General features: G+C 63.5%; 1 protein-coding gene across 1 annotated transcript; it reads right to left on the reverse strand.

The window, feature by feature from the left end:
• Window positions 1–2,149: 2,149 nt before the first annotated feature.
• On the reverse strand, window positions 2,150–12,947 carry ATP4A (ATPase H+/K+ transporting subunit alpha; the record flags this gene model as incomplete). Its single annotated transcript, NM_001101701.1, is given in 22 exon segments — window positions 2,150–2,450; window positions 2,632–2,723; window positions 2,813–2,914; window positions 3,208–3,341; window positions 4,646–4,791; window positions 4,964–5,087; window positions 5,958–6,112; window positions 6,199–6,367; window positions 6,444–6,594; window positions 6,687–6,823; window positions 7,865–8,040; window positions 8,543–8,735; window positions 8,935–9,069; window positions 9,154–9,263; window positions 9,424–9,622; window positions 9,832–10,100; window positions 10,314–10,566; window positions 10,760–10,873; window positions 11,852–12,055; window positions 12,317–12,376; window positions 12,669–12,812; window positions 12,905–12,947. Coding segments are annotated over 22 exon segments (3,108 nt in total). The 3' UTR covers window positions 2,150–2,421.
• Window positions 12,948–18,579: the final 5,632 nt, after the last annotated feature.

Raw genomic sequence — 18,579 nt, forward strand, 5'->3', positions numbered from 1 at the left:
CTGGCTTCGTCCCTGACCCCCCTGCGATGACTGCCCAGCGTCATGGAAGCCACAAGGCCGGGGGGTGGGGCGTAGACTTGGGGTTCTGAGCTCCTTGGGCTCTGACTCGGTTCCGCGGCCCCCACGTTAAGTCCTGGCCCAAGCCTTCTCAGCTGGAGTAGCTGCAGCCAGCCGAGAACGAGTCCTTGAACCTGCCCCGCGCACTTCCGGAGCCACCTTCCGGTCCAGTGGCACCTGTCCCCTGCCCCGTTCCCTCCGTCCCTCCCTCTCCCTGAGGGCGTTGTGCTTCAGCTGCGCCTGGACGCCACTCCTGCCCACTCACAGGGGCGCCTGGCTGCAGCGTCCCCAGCAGGCAGCCGTTCCCTCCAGCCTGTCTGTCCCATATCTACCCTTGGGCCCGGCAAAGCACAAGGACAGCCCGCGCCATTCTGCCACGGAGCCTCGTCCTCAGACCACGTGGGCGCCACCAGCCCCTCGCTGCTCACTGCCCTAAGCAAAGACGGGGTCCACGCGCGTCTTGGGGGCTGGGACTGATTGTGGTCATCGGGCCGCGGCGTGGAAAGGAAGTAGCAGGTGTGTGCCCCCGGAAGCCCATCTGGTGGCTACGCAGTGGGGTCACGTTCTCCAGCCACGGCCCACCTGTGTCTCAGTAAGGGACAGGAGAAAGTTGAGTCCCTGCTTCCGTGGGGCCCAGGGAGAGACGAGTGGTTTAGGTGAGGTGGTGGGAGTGTGGGCCACAGAGATCTGGGGCGGCAGGGTCCACATCTGCGACAGGTGACGAGGGCAGCAGTGGCCCTGCAGTGAGCTAGGGATCTGTGTTCCAGGAGGTGGTGGGACAGTTTATAGGGACCCAGAGAAACTGCCCGGCCTGGGGGCAGGTGGGCTGCAGCTGAAGGATCTGAGGCTAGTGTGGCAAGACCGAAGGAAGTGTCAAGGTCCTGAGGTCAGAGCAGAGGCCAACCTCAGGACCAGGGGCTCGTGAGGCTGCGGCAGTTGGCAGGGCCGGATCACAGTCGTGAGGGCTGATGGGTGTTGACCGGGGCGGTGGGATCACGGGGCTCCTCCGTGGAGGAGGCCAGGGCTGTGCCAGAGCAGAGCTGGAGGAGGCTGGAGAGGAGCGAGGCGGTGGGCGTGGCCAGCCCCGCAGAGTGGGAGAGGAGTCTGGGGTGGCGTGCAGGCACGCGCGGCTTAGGAGCTCCTTGAGAGCTCAGCGCATTTCCCAGGGAGAAGGAGCAGTGCCGATGGGGCAGTGACGCCGAGGTCAGGGTGGGGACTTGGACGTGCGGGGGAGGCTGGAGACAGATGCGGCCATTGACGCAGACAAGGCAGCCAGGCACCGGGAGCTACAGTGAGGAGAGGAGAAGCGTGTCTGGGAGGGAGATAGAGGCAGGCCAAGGGGGCTGGGCAAGAGTGGCCTGAAATATGGGGGGGGGGGGTGCTTCCCAGGTGCGCATAGCGCGAGGAAGGGTGCTCGGGAGGTGGGCAGGCAAAGGAACAGAGCAAGCAATCGGGGGTGGGGGTGGGGGGCTCGGTGTGGAAAAGGTTTTGTTTTGTTTTTAATTTATTTGGAGTCCGTTCCAGAGGGAGAGAGATCCTCCATCTGCTGGCTCACTCCCCACATGGCTGCAACAGCCGCGTCAGGCCAGACCGGAGCCAGGAGCCAGGAGCTTCTTCCTGGTTTCCCGTTTGGGTGCAGGGGCCCAAGCACTTGGGCCGTAGCAGGGAGCTGGATCAGACAGAGCAACCGGGACACAAGCCAGAGCCCTTGTAGGATGCTGGCACTGCAGGCAGCAACCACCCTGACCGCTGTGCCACAGTGCCGCCCCCACCCACCCTGAAAAGATTTTGTCCCCTTTGGGTGGAGGAGGTTCCTGGGGGAGAAGTGCTGAGAACGGAGGAAGCCCAGGGGTGCTGGGCAGGGCCCAGGAGCGGTCCAAGGCCCCTGCTCTGAGCGCCCTGTGGGCGCATCCCTGCCGGTTTAATGCCGTAACCTCAGCAAAGACGGGGAAGCCCGTCTCCCTGGGGCGGTTCACTGCGGACCTACTGCCTGCCAGGCCGTGCAGCAGGCCCTGACAGCCTGCACGAGCAGTCCCCGTGGTGTACGAGTGTGAGAGATCAAAGACGCCACCTGGCCGTAATGACAGCGCAGTCAGTGGGAGCTGGTTTATTGCGGTCATGCGAACACGAGGGTTTTCCCCAGAGCCCCCCGGCGGCCCTCCTGCCCAGCCTGGAGTCCCTGAAGGGTACACAGGAGGAGCTGCCGCCAGCACCTCTGAGGCCTGCACCCAGGGACTGCTGCTCCAGGGCGTGGCACCGGCACTCGGGATTGTCCTCGTGCTGGGAGCGTCCAGAGGGTGCCACGAGCCCGGCCCCCCACGTGGCTGAGGCAGGTGCCAGCATGGCCTGAAGACAGCTGTGCCTTTAATAGTAGAGTTCCTGGTCCCACCAGCCTGGGGGAGAGGGAGAAAGGGGCCTCAGTCCTCGGGGTGAGGGGTCAGGGGTCACAGACAGTGGTGGTTGGACATGGAGGGGCAAGGGCTTGGAGGTCAAGTGTTGAGGATTCAAGGTAAGGGCAGCTGCTCTGGGGACATCTCAGCCCCCACCCTCCCGGGGTCCAGCGTCCACACTTACTGCCTGGGCAACAGCGAACGCCAAGCTTCCGGATCTCATCGTAGACAAAGATGAGGAGCCCAAAGGGCATGGGGACCAACCACCACTGGAACCTGGAGGCACAGCGGGGGCAGCACGGTGAGGGCTGTCCCCTGGCCCGTGCCCCCATGTTCATCCCTCCTTACCCCTGCGCAGCCCTCACCGAATGGGCATGAAGTTGAAGATGTTGGGCATGCCGGGGCAGTAGCACAGGAAGCAGCCGATGCACACCTGGAACACGATGGCGATCACCAGGATCCTGTTCCTGCAAGGGCATGGTGGGGACGGGAGGCAGGCTCAGACCGGAGCTCAGCCGTTAGGAGCTGGGTGGCAGCTGGGGACTTCTAGGGCTCTGACGGGTGGCCTGTGCCTGCCCCGCAGTTGACACGGGCCTGCCAGCTGCAGCCTTCCGTTGATGGGACACGGAAGGGCCACAGGGGAAGTGTTGCTGCCCTGGCACCTCGGCTTCCCCTGCTGGCCTGGGCCGGCTGTCGTGGGCCCCGTTCAGGATGTAGTGGGCACTGGGGGCCAGGGGAGGGAAGGGGCCACCACAGCCACCTGAAGAAGCCCTGCTGGAAGGCAGAGAGGCGCCGCGTCTTGCGGATGAGGACGTCAGCGATCTGGCACATCTCGATGCTGATGAAGAACACGGTGTAGCAGGTGTACTGCTGGTATAGGCGCTGCCCGAACGTCTGTGGGCCCGTGGCCGGCGGGGGGAGAAAAGCAGCCTGAGGCCGGGCAGGGGCCTCTACGGTCAGCGCTCCCTCTCCCACATCAGAGGCCGGGGCGGACAGGGCATGGGAGCAGATGTGTGCAGGAGCGGCCAGGTTTGCAGGACCAGAGCGTGGGGCCCAGAAACAGTGTAGCAGGGCAGGGAGGACAGTCCCGGGCCAACGGTAGGCCTGGGTCAGAGCGCTTTTATCTAAAAGGCCGGATGTCGAATTTCCCAGGCACCCGAAAGAAGGGAGTCCTGAGACAGGACTTGGGAGGTGCAGTGACACTGGGTGCCCGGCAGATGGCAGAAGTGAGGGCAGCAGGCCAGGTGGCCAGCCCATTCCTCCAGCAATGCATTTCCGGAGCTCTCACTCCCAGTAGCCCTAGGGGGTCGAGCAGCAGTGCTGGCTCTGCGCACTCAGAACCCTGGGAGGGGCTGGAAGGGTGCCTGTCACACCAGTCCCCAGATGCCACAGGTGCTGCTGGCAGGGGAGCAAACAGCACCACTGGGGTGGATGCTACTGCCCGTCCCACCTCACAGGTGAGGGAGCTGAGACACAGAGGGGCAAAGCACTCGCTGGGAGCCACAGAACTTGCAAGGGACAGCACCGCCCCCAGGGGATCTGGGGAGCCTGGCTCCACGCATGCTGTCGCCACTCTCCAGGGCAAGCAGCACCTATGCCAGCCACAGCTTTGGTGTGCTGCAAACCTTGCTCAGAGTGGGCCACACATACAAGGTGTGGGCAATGCTGCGAAAGTAACAGGATGTGGGGCCAGCACTGTGGCACAGGTTCAAGTCCCGGCTGCTCCACTTCCAATCTAGCTCCCTGCTAATGCACCTGGGAAATCAGCAGAGAATGGCCCAACTGCTTGGACCCCTGCACCCATGTGGGAGACCCAGATGGATTTCAAGGCTCCTGGATCTAGACTGGCCCAGCTCCAGCCTTTGCAGCCATTTGGGGAGTGAATCAGCAGATGGAAGAGCTCGCTCTCGTCTGTCTCTTTCTCTCTCTAACTCTGCCTTTCAAATACATAAATAGAAAATAACAAGATCGGGCTGGCTCCACCCCGAGCCTGTGTCACCTGCTGCAGCTGTGACCGTCGGAAGCAGCAGTCTGGAGCTAGTGATGGGGTGGGAAGAGCCCCTGCCCCCAGATTTGCAGCCTGGTGTCTGGATTGCTCACACGTGGAGGCGTGAGTTCGAGTCACACTCAAGGGCGTGGCACGGGGAGAAGGGTGCTGTGGGGGCAGAGGGTGGATGGCGGAGCAGACAGGGGCTCACCCACTCCTGGCCATAGCTGTCCTGCAGGTCCTGGAGGTGGTGGTCCTCCCACTGTGGCCGCAGCCCCACACACAGCAGCGGGAACCAGCCCTCTTGGGCCATGGCCGTGAAGTAGTCAGTGAAGCCCGCAAAGGACTGGATGGCACCTGGAGGGAGCCAGGGAGACACCGGGAGTGACAGGGACACAGGAGCTGTCACCCAGTGACCCAGAGCCAGACAAGGGCTGGGGACTTGTGGACAGGAGCTCACATGCAGACGCCAAGATGAAGAGCAAGCTAGGACCCCAAGGCACTGAGCCGACCGGCCCGCGGCACTCACCAATCTGGAAGTAGGAGTAGGCAGCCAGGGGCTCGTTGACCAAGCGGTCACGCTTTGGGTTCCGTGGGCGCAGGTGCATGATGTCACTCTCAGCCTTCTCATACGCCAAGGACACGGACGGGAACTGGAAAGAACCAGGGCTCAGTATTGCCAGGGGTCCTCCCCAGCCCCCCAGTGGGGGGCGGGGAGCAGGGCCCCCATGGACAGCCTGGTGCAGTTGGCTCCTGTGGGTGTGCTGGGGTGGCTGTCACATGTGTCCCACTGTCCATCTCAAGAACGTGTGCCTTTACCTCGTGTCGTTGTGTGTGGCTTCCTCCTTGCTCTTCCTGGTCATCTGTTGATCTCTGTATCAATCCGTCTCTCCTCCCATCCTTCTCCTTCCCACCCCATCTCTGTCTCCCTGACTCTCCTCCTCCTCCATGGTCCCTGTATTTTGATACTCCAGTCTCTCGGATATGATGGTCTTGGCCTCTCTTCCTGTCCCTCACCCTGTTTCCTTGTCCCTTTCTCTGGGACTGTATCTGATTTTATGTCTCTTTGTGTCGCTCCCCACCTCTGTGTCCGTGCCCCACTGTGGCTGCTCCCCACCCCCGAGCTGTCTGAGCCCACAGAGTGACAGCCGTGCGCTAAGCAAGCGCCTAGACGCTGGGCTCCCATCCCAGCTGTGCCCAGCTGGATGTCCTGCGGCGAGACACTCAGCCTGTCTGTGCCTCAGTGAGCTCATCCACAAAATGGGGGTGGATAATAACGAGAACAGAATTAAGTATGGAAGTGTGGCCGTGTCTCTGGCTGCATCCGGGGCTCCTCTCCCTCCGTCCTCCGTGAGTCCCTCCGAGGAGGAACGTCTGTGGGTGACCCAAGCTTGGCCAGGTGTCACTCCCTGCGTCTGTCCTGCCCTCCCACCTGTGTGTTGGCTCTGGCTGGCTGCTGTCCTATGTGCCTGTGTGGCCCTGGGTGTGGTCTGAGGTGCTCCCTGGGGGCCCTGGGGGCTCACAATGTCGGTGCAGAGTTCTATGAAGAGGATGGTGATGCAGCCCAGGGGCAGGGGCACGCTGACGGTGATGTAGATGAGGTAGGGCGTCAGCTCGGGGATGTTCTTGGTCAGCGTGTACGCGATGGACTTCTTCAGGTTGTCAAAGATCAGTCGCCCTGCGGGGAGGGGGCACAGCCGGCGCCTCAGCCCCCGCGCAGCCCAGGCCCGCCCCCTGCGCCCCCTGCCGGCCGCGGCCCCTCACCCTGCTCCACCCCCGTCACGATGGAGGCGAAGTTGTCGTCCAGCAGGATCATGTCGGCCGCGTTTTTGGCAGCGTCCGAGCCGGCGATGCCCATGGCTACACCAATGTCTGCCTTCTTCAGGGCCGGGGAGTCGTTCACGCCGTCCCCGGTCACGGCCACGATCGCACCCTGCAGGCGGTGGCTGAGTGGTCAGCGAGAGGCCCGGCCCAGGCCCCCGGGGCAGGCCCGCCGGCGGGGGTCTCACCAGCCGCTGACAGCTCTCCACAATCACCAGCTTCTGCTGGGGGCTGGTGCGGGCGAACACCATCTCGGGGTGGGTGCGCAGCGCCTCCACCAGCTCCGAGGGGTCCATGTCCTTGAGCTGCATGCCGTTGATCACGCAGGCGCGGGCGTCCCTGGCAGAGGGGGGAGGGAGGAGGGCCTCACTGGGGCCTCTGCCTGCCTGGGGTGCGGGCCGGGCCCGACGGGAGGGCGGAGGGGCGCTTACTTCCGGTTGACCTGGTCCACGGGCACACGGAGACGGGCAGCAATGTCCTCCACCGTCTCACTGCCTTCCGAGATGATGCCCACGCTGGCCGCGATGGCCTTGGCCGTGATGGGGTGGTCGCCTGTCACCATGATCACCTGTGAGGGGACCAGCAGCCCTGTGACCCCCTCGGGTCAGCGCAGTCACCCAGGGCACCCTGGCTCGTTTCTTCAGCCTGGTCTGATCCTCTGCTACGTGCCCAGGGATAAAGCAGAGACAAAACAGACAAAAACCCAGGTCCTGCAGGAGCCCATATTCGGCGAGGGAGACAGGAAGTAGACAATGAGGAAAGGAGGTACCAAGTGCGTTGGGAGGAGGGGAGGGGGTTCAGCGTGGCAGAGCAAGCTGTGTGGGCAGGGGAGGGCGCGTCGGGAAGGGGGTGCTCCATCAGAGGCCTCAGCCAGGGGGGGCGAGTTGGCCTCATGGAAACACGAGGAGTGTGTCCAGCACAAGGACAGCCAGTGCCAAGGCCCTGGCGTGGGACAGAGCCTCAACTATGGGAGAAACAGACAAGGGGGAGAGGGCAAAGGCTTGGACCCCGGAGACCACAGGAAGGGCGTGGGCACTGCCTGCCCAGCCTTGGCTCCTCCTGGCTTGTCACTGGGGAGCCGCCACTCTCCCGCAGGCTGTTGCTTAAGTGAGGTCCCTGGCCAAGACCGGACAGGTAAGGCCAGACCCAGCCAAAGACATCCATCCCATCCCCCAGCCATCAAGGATGAACATGTGACCCAATCTGGCGGGAAAGGCGGGAGCTATAAGCTAGAGCTGGAGGCAGGGGCTGGGGAATGTCGTCTTTGTCCATCCAATAGAGGAACCACTTGGGAATAAAGCGAGCAGAGAGAAAAGGCAAATTCCTAACGGCACTGAGCTCCTGGATCCAGCTGTGCCTGAAGCTGTGTTCCCCAGAACTTTTCCATATCACGGCCTGGTTTGTTTTGGTTCAGGCAAGTTGTTTTGGGTGGGTTCGTGTCATAGAGTTCCTTATCACCTAGCACGGCCACGCGCCATCCTCACCCACACCTGGACACTTCCAGGGGCATCCCCGGACGCCGGCCGTCCTCCCCACGCCTGGACACCTCCAGGGGCACACCCAGATGCCGGCCATCCTCCCCCACGCCTGGACACCTCCAGGGGCATACCCGGATGCCAGCTGTGCGGCACTTGAGCACAGCGTCAGGGACAGTGGCCCGTGGCGGGTCAATCATGGACACGAGCCCCGCGAAGCAGAGGCCGCTGCTTGGGAAGTTCATGGCCTCCACGTCGAAGGCATAGCCGGGCGGGTAGTCCTTCTCGCTGAGGTAGAGGTGGCAAAAGCCTGGCCAGAGGGGGGTGGGCGGGGGCGGGCAGAGGGGAGGGCTGGAGATGAGTGGTATAACCACGCCCCTGGCCCCAGCACCCACGGATGCCCAGCCCGGCGCGGGAGGCATCTCACAACCACCGCCGAGTTGCAGATGTGCAAACCGGGGCAGGTTGGACGGTGCCTCCCGGGTTCAAGGCCAGGGTGCAGGACGCTTAAGAGGTCAGGACAAAAACTGGGGGCGAACAGAGGTCAGGGCAAGGACTCGGGGTCAAGAGGGAGACGCAAGGGCTGGGGAACCGAGCGGGTGTCCACTGAGGACGGGGCGGGTGCCCGTGAGCACAGAGGGTAGGAGCTGGGGCTGGCCACGGCTCAGGACCGAGGGGCAGCACCCCAGGTGAACGTGCAGGCCGGGGCAGACCAGCTGTGGGCAGTGGGGAGGCGCAAGGCCAGGGCCGGCGGGGCCTGGCAGGGTCCGAGCGCCACCCTCCCACGGGGGGCCCGCCGAGAGGAGCCTCACCGAGCACGCGTTCGCCCAGGCCCCCCAGGCTGAGGTAGGCCGTCTGGAAGGCCTCCCGCCACTGCTCGTCCAGCGGCAGCTCCTGGCCCTTGATGAGGATGGAGCTGCAGCGCTCCAGCACGCGCTCGGGGGCGCCCTTCATCACCAGCAGGTGCCGCGGGTCCCGCGGGTCCTCCAGGGTGTGGATGGACAGCTGCGGGCGGGTAGGGGGCGCGACTGTGGGCGGAGCTCTGCGGTGGGCGTGGCCTGGGCGCCGGCGAGCGGGGACCGAGCGCCGGACGCGAGAGGGGGCTGGGTTTGGCTATGGAGGGGTAGGGGGCTGAGAGCGGGGCGGGGGCCCCGCCGCAGGCCCACCCCGGATTGGGCGGGGCTGGCGTGGCCGGGCCGCGCACCTGGAACTTGTTGGTGGAGTTGAAGGGGATCTCGCAGACTTTGGGGAAGCGGTCGCGGTAGCCCATAGCGTTGCCCAGCGTCAGCTCCGAGAACTTGAGCAGCGCCGTCTCGGACGCGTCTCCGATCACGATGCGCTGGGAGGGGCGTGGGGAGCGCAGTCAGGGCCGAGTGCGGCTGCCCCGCGCTCTCGCGGTGCCCCGGCGTCCCCAGGCGCTCACCTTGGGCACGGGCACCGCGTCCTGGCCGGACTTGAAAGCCGCGCGGTTGCACAGCGTGAGCACGCGGCACAGCGCCCGCCACGTCTCGGAGGACTGGTCAAACGTCTGCCCTGGAGACAGAGCCAGGGGCTGGCCCGGGCCAGAACCGGACGGACCGACCCCTCCCCAGTCGCCGGGACGCAGCGTTCTCCTGGGAGCCCGGGGACCGACCCCGGCCCCCTTCAGGCCTCCCGCGCCGGCCGCTGCTGCCCAGCCCCGGCCCGCCCCCACCTGACTGGTCTTCCGTGGTGTCTGCCGTGTGGATGTGGTTGTCAAACCACAGGTGCGACACAGTCATGCGGTTCTGCGTGAGGGTCCCCGTCTTGTCGGAGCAGATCACCGACGTGGAGCCCAGAGTCTCCACTGCCTCCAGGTTCTTGACCACGCAGTTCTTACTGGCCAGCCGCTTGGCTGTCAGGGACAGGCAGACCTGGGGGAGGGGCGGGAGAGGCAGCCTAGGGCCCACCCTCGCTTCCCACCTCCGCCAGCAGCGGGAATCCCTCAACCCCAGAACTGTGTGTGTAGCATGAATTCCTGCACCCACGGTCCCTGCCTGTGCCCCAGCGCGTGCTGAACAGGTGGATGGCAGGAGGGTGGACGGGTAGGTTCCTGCACCGCCCCCCCAACACCCACACTCACCGTGACGGTGGCCAGCAGCCCCTCGGGCACATAGGCTACCACAATGGCCATGAAGAAGACCATGGCCCGCAGGAAGGTGTAGCCAATGCACATGGCCACTACAAAAAAGGTGGCGCCGAAGAGGATGGCCAGGCCGGCGATGATGTCCACAAAGTGTTCTATCTCAATGGCGATGGGCGTCTTCTCGTTCTCCACTCCCGACGCCAGGGAGGCGATGCGCCCGATGATGGTGCGATCCCCCGTGTTGACCACCAGGCCCTGCGCTGTGCCTGCCGTGGGGCCGAGAGGGTGCGTCAGGGCCGTGGCCAGCGGCAGGCGCATGCGTGTGGATCTTCCGGAAGGCAGGGGGGGCAGGGTAACCTGGGGTGAGGGTAGTGACAGCGAGGGGGAGAGAGAGAGAGGCGGGGTGGGGAGGTGGAGTCCCAGAACGCAGCAGAAGAGGGCGGGGTGGGGGTGGGGGGCTGGGCGGGGGCCACACAGACCCTCCAGGCACATGGTGGAGAAGAAGGCGATGTTGCGGGTCTCCAGCGGGCTCTCGTGAGTGCACTCGGGCGAGCGCGTCTGCGGCTCCGACTCCCCGGTCAGCGACGAGTTGTCCACTTTGCAGCCCTGGGCCGCCAAGATGCGGATGTCGGCGGGCACGCGGTCGCCGCCCTTCATCTCCACCAGGTCGCCCACCACCAGCTGATCCGCGTTGATCTGGAACTTGTCCCCATCTCGGATCACCGTGGCTTGCTGTGCAGAGGGGGCAGGGGCTGAAGCCGCTGAGGGTTATGGGCATTTGGGAAGGCGAGGGACAAGGGAGCGTTAAGGACCCATAGGGGAGAGGTGCAGGCCCCCCAAGGTGGGGCCACCAAGAGAACCCAGGAGCCTGCCAGGGTTTGGGGTCTCAAGAGCACCCCCCCCGGGGGGGGGGCAGAGACCCCACCTGAGGCACAAGGTTCTTGAAGCTGGCGATGATGTTGGTGCTCTTGAACTCCTGATAGTAGCCGAAACAGCCGGTGACCACCACCACGGCGATGAGGGCCAGGGCCAGGTACAGCTGCAGGCAGAGGAGGGGGGGGGCGTGCCGGGGGCTGAGGCTCCTCGCCTGCTCCCTGGTCCCCTGGTGCTTCTGGGGTCTCCGCCGTGGTTTTCCCCCACTCCACGAGGGAGCCGCAGGCACCAGTCCCCGTGGCCCGTGGGCATTGTCCCGCGTTCTTCATGGCCCATACTTCCCTGCCCTGCATCTGCGCCCCTGCACATCAATCCCATAATGGTCTCTGGCTCCTGTACACTAAGCCCCCACGTCCCCGTAACCTGTGACTTGAGCCCCGCCCCTCGTCTCCGTGTCGGCCGTGTTCCTGTGACCCCTGGCGCACTGCCTGGGTCTGCTCCTGTCGCCACGCCTGTCGTCCCTGTGGCTCAGTTCCACACTTAGTGGCTCCCTCGTGTCTCCTGTGCCCACCTGTCCTTGTCCCTAGTGCCACGTGTTTTTGTTCTTCATAGTCTCTGTCCCCCACGGTTGGTGTCCCCATGTTGCACGTTCCCTATGTCCATGTACTTCTCTGATGTCACCTGTAACTTTTCAAGCCCAAGTCCTGTGTCACACGTCCCAGGTCCCCAAGTCCCTTGCTCTGGCCCCTTCATGTATCCAATGTCCCCTTGTCCACATCTCTATTTCTTCTCTGTCTTATGTTCTCCAGGTACAGTGTCCTAGGTCTTGTATCCCTTGTGTCCCTCGCCGTGGAGTCCCATGGCTGAGTCCCAATGTCACCTGTGCCCATGTCCTTGGTGGGTCCTAGATCCTCATGGTCCCCAAGTCCCTTATCTTACACACTGCACTTCCACGTCTTTGTATCCCCACACCCAAGACCCAGACTCACTGTCCCTGGGTCCCGTGTCCTTAGGTCTGTCCTGTTTCCCAGGGCCCGCCCTCCTCCAGGATCCACGCCTTGCATTTCTGTGTCTGTTTCCCCCATGCTCTGGAGTCCCACGCTTAGCGTCCTCTGGCCACCAGCCCCCTGCACCCACCACTCACATTGTCGTCGGTGGTGAGGTCGCCCTCACTGGCCTGGATGGCAAAGGCGATGAGGCAGATGGCAGCCGCCACCCACATGAGACACTGCAGCCCTCCGGCCAGCTGCCGCGCAAACTTCACGTATTCCGGGGTGCCTCGTGGCGGCCTCAGGGCATTGGGCCCATCCCGCAGCAGCAGCTCGGCCGCCAGGCGCGCAGACAGACCCTGGCAGAGAGGGCAGGGGTGGGGCAGGGACTGGAGGGCTCTCCTGTCCCCATTCGGCCTGCAGCGGGGGGTAGCCCCTGTCTCTGTGCCCCCCCCAACCCCTGCCCCGGCTGTCTCGCTCCTCCTCATCCCTGCCCCGTGCTCCCTCCCCCCATTGCCCCTCTTCTCTGCCATCTCTCTCTCTGGCCCTGGCTCTCTGCAGGTGCCCCTTCCTCACTCACGGGTCCCCTCTTCCCCCCCACCCTCCTCACCCCAGCTCACCTTGGTGGCGCTGGTCTGGTATTTCTGCTCCAGCTCTGCCACTGACAGCTGGTGGTCGTTCTGTGTGGTGGGGGGCAGGGCACTTGCTCTTGGCTCTCTCGGGCCCCTGCCCCCACCCCCTGCCTGGTGCCCAGCCTGGACCCCAGCCCAGCCCAGTCCCTGTCCCCTGCCTGGTGCCCAGCCCCTGTCTCAGCCCAGCCCCCGCCCCTTTCTCCTGCCTGGTGCCCAGCCCCGGCCCCTGCCCAGCCCCCGCCCCATCCCCTGCCTGGTGCCCAGCCCTGGCCCCTGCCCAGCCCCCAGCCCAGCCCAGCCCCGGCCCCCAGCCCCGCCTGGTGCCCAGCCCCACACTCACAATCTCCATTTCCTTCTTCATGTTCTCCAGTTTCTCTTTCCTCTTGCCTCCTCCACCCCCCGCCTTTTTCTTCTTGCTCATCTTGGCTGCCATGTCCCCACCAGGGCCAGGCCCCAGCTCCACCGAGTACAGCTCGTAGTTGTCCTGGGGACGGGGCGGTGTCGGGGAGGCATCAGAGGCCGCTGGAGCAGCCCCCGCCTCCACCCTGTAGCCCCTGCCCCCCGGGGCCCACTCACAGCTTTGCCCATGGCTGCTGCTCGCTGCGCTGCCCTCCTTGGCCTGGCCGGTGCTGGGGTCTGGAGCAGCCCTGATATAGGGAGGGCAGGGGTGGAGCAGGGCTGGCCTGATCGCGGCTGATTGCGGGGCTCCTTGGGGTGACCTCCAGGTCTGGGCGGCTCAGGTTTTCCCCACCCCCCACACCCCAGGCTGCCCCAACCTGCCTGGGGCCCCTCTCAAGCTGCCACTCAGATCAGGGAGCCTCTGGGATTGTCTGCGTAACCAGAAGAGCAAACATACGGGGCTCGTGGTGCGCCGCGTGCGATGCTAAGGGCTTTCGTGTATTAACTTCTGTAACCTTACAACAGCCCTTGGAGGTGGGGAAACTGAGGCACAGAGGGGCCCTAAGCGAGGCCAGCACAGAGTCAGGAAGCCGGCTGCCCTCCATGTGCTTCCAGGCCCCCTAGCAGGTGTCTGGCCCAGACCCCGAGGGTCCCCCCGCGGAGGCTCTGACAGTTTGTGAGTCCTTGCAGGGGCCCCGTCAGCTCCGTGGGCCACACTCGAGAGACTTCTTTCACCCCTCACGTGGCTCTGCGTAAAGTCGAGCCTTGTTAGTCCCACCTTACAGATGAGGGCACAGAGGCACCGACAGGGTGAGGTTGTGACGCCAGAGCATCAGGGACAGGCCTCCTGGGGCCCTGGCTCTGATATGGTTATTCCCCACCCCCATGAAAACACCTGGACTTCACAGTGAAAGCCTACAGCAGAGATGGGCCAGGGTCTGCACGGATATGGCCTCACGGCCCCGGCAGCAAACCCCCGTGAAGGCAACATGGGCATCTCTGTGGTGCAGAGGGGAAACTGAGGCTGAAAGACTCTGGGAGGGTCCCAGGGGTCGTCTGTGCATCCAGCTACAGCCAGCCTGGCCCCAGCCCGGCCTGGCCAGCGTGGAAAACAAGTGCTCAAGTGCCCAGGAGGACTGGGGTTCCCCCCAGTTCCCGCTGGTGGAGTCCTGGGCTCCTCGGCCAGGCCTCCTGGCACCCCAGTTCCCACAAGTGGGCGGGCTGGTGGGGTCCTGGCTCCTTGTGCCGGGCCTCACAGGCTGGGTGTGTCTCCAGGGGCAGGTGTGAGTGGATCTGATAAGATAGTTGCCTCCCGACGTCCTTCTGCTGTGGGGCAGGTCACCTGGCAAAGTCAAAGCTGGGCAGGCAGCCCGAGCTGCTCCCCACACCCAGGTCTGCGCACTAGGAGCCTGCCGTGGGAATGCAGACAGGTGCTCCTCCTGAGTGACCCGCACGGCGCCTTCGGGTCCCCTGCAGGTCTCAGCACAGACGTCATCTCCCTTTCCTTTAAGATTTATTTATTCACTTGAATGGCAGAGTTAGAGCAAGAGGGAGAGACAGAGAGAGGTCGTCGATCCGTTGGTTCACTCCCCAAATGGCCACAACGGCCCCCTGGCCAAAGGCAGGAGCCAGGAGTGTCCTCCAGGTCTCCCACGTGGGTGCAGGGGCCCAAGCACTTGGGCCATCTTCTGCTGCTTTCGCAGGCTCATTAGCATGGAGCTGGATCGGAAGTGGAGCAGCCGGGACTTGAACCGGTGCCCATAGGGGACGCCATTTTCACATTTGTGCTAGATTGGAAAATAATTGGAGATAGATAGATAGATAGATAGATAGATATTAGGTACAAAAATGCTAGATGATTGATAGAGGAAATCCATGGATGGCTGGGTGGGTAAGGAGTAGATATAGAGATGGACCCTGGCATTCTTGGAGAGGACTAATCGGTTATCTTGTCAAGTTTCCCTGAGCCAGGGTTTGCTGGGGGTTCTCCGTGATCAGATCCAGGTCGCACACCTCTGGCAGGAACATGGAGGTGACGCGCGCCCTTCTCAGAGCGTCGAGTCGGGATGCGCCTCACTGTCGAGCCTTCAAACAACGTGGACCAGGGCGGACTCTGGGACGTCCCCTGCCTGCGCCCAGGTCCTCACACAGCCACTGCCTGAGCTCCCAGAACTCCCCCGGAGGCCCGACATGCAACCCCTGACAGGTGACACCCGGCTCACCCCATCCCTGCTCCAGTGCCGTGACCTTGTCCTTTCTGACTGCTCAATGTCTCCGCCCACTTTGGTGGTTAAACACTTTCACCTGCTCCCTGGGTTACCTATTTGCAAGTGATACCCACGTTCCTCGTCTTTGAGGGCAGGGGCAGGGGTCTTCACCTGTGCAATTTATCCTTCCTGCAGCGCGAAGGGGTGGGAGAGGATCTTCCATCTGCTGGTTCATTACCCAGATACCCACGATGGCCCCGGGCTGGGCTGAAGCCAGGAGCCAGGAACTCCATCCGGGTCTCCCAGGTGGGTGGCAGGGGGGCCATCTTCTGCCTTCCCAGGTGCATTAGCAGGGAGCTGGGTTGGAAGTGGAGCAGCCGGGACCGGAACTGGCACTCCCATATGAGATGCCGGCGGCACAGGCGCAGCTTAACGGCTGTGCCAACACCAGACCTGCAATTGGTTCTCCGGCCGTGTGTCTAAGCCGCGCTGATTCCGACTCCGGGAGGGGACGCAGGATCTGAGTAAAGCGGCAAGTGTCCCATCATCCTTGGCGCCCTGGGGTCAGCCCGGGTGGACAGTGTGATGCCCCTTCACCCTGACAGGCCACTCCTGGCATAGGCTGGTGACAAAGCCTTCTCGCAAGTGTGACACAGCCTGATTTCTACAGCAGAGCAAGATTTCCCTGAGCAGGGACACACAGATCCTTAGAGACATTCTTGAGGACACGGAACAGTCAGAATTCAGAAAAAGATGTTTGTTTTCCCTGAGAGAGGGGGTGGAGGGCAGACTAGGAAATAGACGGTGAGGAGCTGGTGCTGTGGCAGAGCAGGTGAAGCCGACCCAGACGCCGGCATCCCCCAGGAGCGCTAGTGCTCCACTTCCGACCCTGCTCCCTGCTGCTGCACCTGGGAAAGCATCAGAAGATGGCCTGGGGCCTTGGGCCCTACTTCCATGGGGGAGACCCGGATGGAGTTCCTGGCTTCTGGCTTCAGTCCAGCCCGGCCCAGCCCAGGCCACTGTAGGCATCTGAGAAGTGAACCAGTGGATGAAAGACCTCTCTCTCTCTCTCTCTCTCTCTCCCTCTCCCTCTCTAACTCTGCCTTTCAAATAAATCTGAGAGAGAGAGAGAGAGAGAGAGAGAGAGAGCAAGATTGTCCCCTCCCCTGTCCTGCTGTGCCTGTTAGCCCCGGGGAGCACCCTCCAGGCCGGGGAGCACCCTCCGGGCCGGGTCCTCTGCCTCCCTGGGCCTCCCCCTCCAGGGGGAGTGGGGCAGGAGACCACAGAGGAGGCTGCTGGGGCTGTCCAGGGTGGGGAGGACAGAGGCTGGGCCAAGGTGGGGCAGTGGAGGGAGAGGGGGTTGGGCCCCAAGATCCCAGGACAAGCAGAGCCTCTGCCTGTGCCCCCCACACCGGTCCCGGCCACACGACCCCTGGATTCTGTCTCTCTGCACCCGGGACCTCCCTTCCGGATGCCATGAGGGCAGAGTCCAGGCGGCCTGAGGCACTGCCGTGTGCCCTGCACGGCCCAGCCCGAGCGGCCCCACGAGTGTTTGCGCAGTGCAGTGCGAGAGCTCCGGCTCCTCCTGACCTTGCCTGTTCCTATGTGTTTGCGTCTCTCTGATAAGATAGTGGCCGGGTGACCTTCACCTCCTCCACCCTCTCCCGACCCTGGGAGGGGTGCGCTGGGGGCTGGGTACGGGGAGCTTTCTTTTCTGCCTCCCCTTTGGGCCAGGCCCAGGAGCAGCAGTGGGCCAAGGAGTGGGGGAGGCCCCCGGCCTGGCAGAACCGCAGCTGGGGCTCCTGGGTCTCGTCGGGGTGTGGGCGGCTCAGCCGAGCTGGGCCTGGGGGCAGAGCGCTCCCACCCTTGAAATTGCTGGGCTCTGCTTGTTCTGGAAACTTGGGGCCCAACCCCTCTCCCTCCACTGCCCCACCTTGGCCCAGCCTCTGTCCTCCCCACTCCAGACAGCCCCAGCAGCCTCCTCTGGGCTCTCCTGCTCCCCTCCCTGCACCCAGAGTCTGCTCTCGCCTGCAGCCAGTGGGAGCCCGTGCACCTGGGAGTCAGGCCTGACCTGGCGCCCGTCACTCCAACACAAAGCAAGGTCAACATCCGGCGCCCAAGGCCCAAGTGACCTGGCCCTGTTGCCACCCCCTGGTTCAATGCATTCCAGCCACACTGGCCTCCCTGCTGCTCCTCAGACAGAGCGAACAGGCTGCTGCCTCAGGGCCTTTGCACCTGTCGCTCCCTCTGCCTCCTGGCAGCTGCATGGCTCCTTCTTGCACTTCGTAAGTTCTTGGCTCAAAAGCTGTGTGGTTTTCTGGACCAGCCTCATTACAACCCTTTGTTCCTATTTTACTGTGAGGAACAGAGGGGTTAACTGAGTTGTTCAAAATCCCACAGCTCAGTGAGAGGCAGAACTGGGATTCGAACCCAGGCAGCCTGGCTGGAGAGCCCCTTGCAGACCTGTGGATACAGAGACTCTGCCAGACACTGTTTGACAAAGAGCACACACATCCATCCTCAACTGTTTCCTGGGAGTTTCCGGAGCACCTGATGGGCCCAGCTTTTTGCTAAGCGCTGGGATTAGCAGTGAGCAAAGTGGACCAGGTCCCCCCCACGGAGCCTGCACAGCAGGAGAGGGAGCAGGGGCAGGCGCCATCCCGTCGGAGAATTGCACGTAGGACACTAAGGAACGGAACAGGAGAGAGGCAAAGAGGAGGAGCCCAGGTTAGAGCAGGCAGCGGAGAAAGAGCCCCAAGGCTGCAACATTTGAGCGGAGGCCTGGGGGGTGGGGGTGGGGAGGAGCCGCCAGGCAGGACCCGGTGCGGGAGGACGGGAGGACTGGAGGACGAGCCAGCGGAGGCCGGGGGCGGGCTGCATGGCTCTAATCGCCTTCACTGCTTCCCGCAGTCCCCACGGAGGAGCCCCGCCTGGCCAGGCCTGGCTTAGCTCTTCAGCCCCCTCCTCCCTTGGTAGCCAGCAGCTGATGTCCTCCATCTCTGAGAACCTGCTGGTGAGGTTTCTGTAGCGACCCTGCCGGCCCAGCCCCGCTGGCTTCCTGGTGGCCCTGTTCCTTCTGGGATCGCCTCCTCATGGTCTCCGCTGTTTCCTGCTCCTTGCCTTTCTTGTTCTATTTCCTAGGAGGCACCTGCGATGTGACTTTTCCGAAACTTTCTCTCTCAGTTCCAGCTGGCAGCTGGCATGTTGTTCATCCCGGTGAGGTCTTGGTTGCTTGCTGAGTGCTCCATTTTCACCGTCTGCTGTTCCTCATTCCTGAATACAGGACTCCCTCTTCCTCTTTGAGAATGCGACATAGTCCTTGTATAAAAAAAAAAAAAAAATCCACGAGGCTGGCGCTGTAGCGTAGTAGGTTGAACCACCACCAGTGGCGCTGCCATCCCATATGGGCACCAGTTCAAGTCCCGGCTGCTCCACTTCCGATCCAGCTCCCTGTTAATGCACTTGAGAAAGTAGCAGAGGTTGCCCAAGGTGCTTGGGCCCCTGTCACCCATGTGGGAGATGCAGACGGAGTTTCTGGCTCCTGGCTTCCACCTGGCCCAGCTCCAGCTGTTTCAGCCCTTTGGGGAGTGAACCAGCAGATGCAAGATCAATCTCTCTCTCTCTCTCTCTCTCTCCCCCTCTGTC

Source organism: Oryctolagus cuniculus, chromosome 18 (genome assembly GCF_051225735.1).
Source record: "Oryctolagus cuniculus isolate XC-2025 breed Fujian yellow rabbit chromosome 18, ASM5122573v1, whole genome shotgun sequence".
Taxonomy (NCBI): Eukaryota; Metazoa; Chordata; class Mammalia; order Lagomorpha; family Leporidae; genus Oryctolagus; species Oryctolagus cuniculus.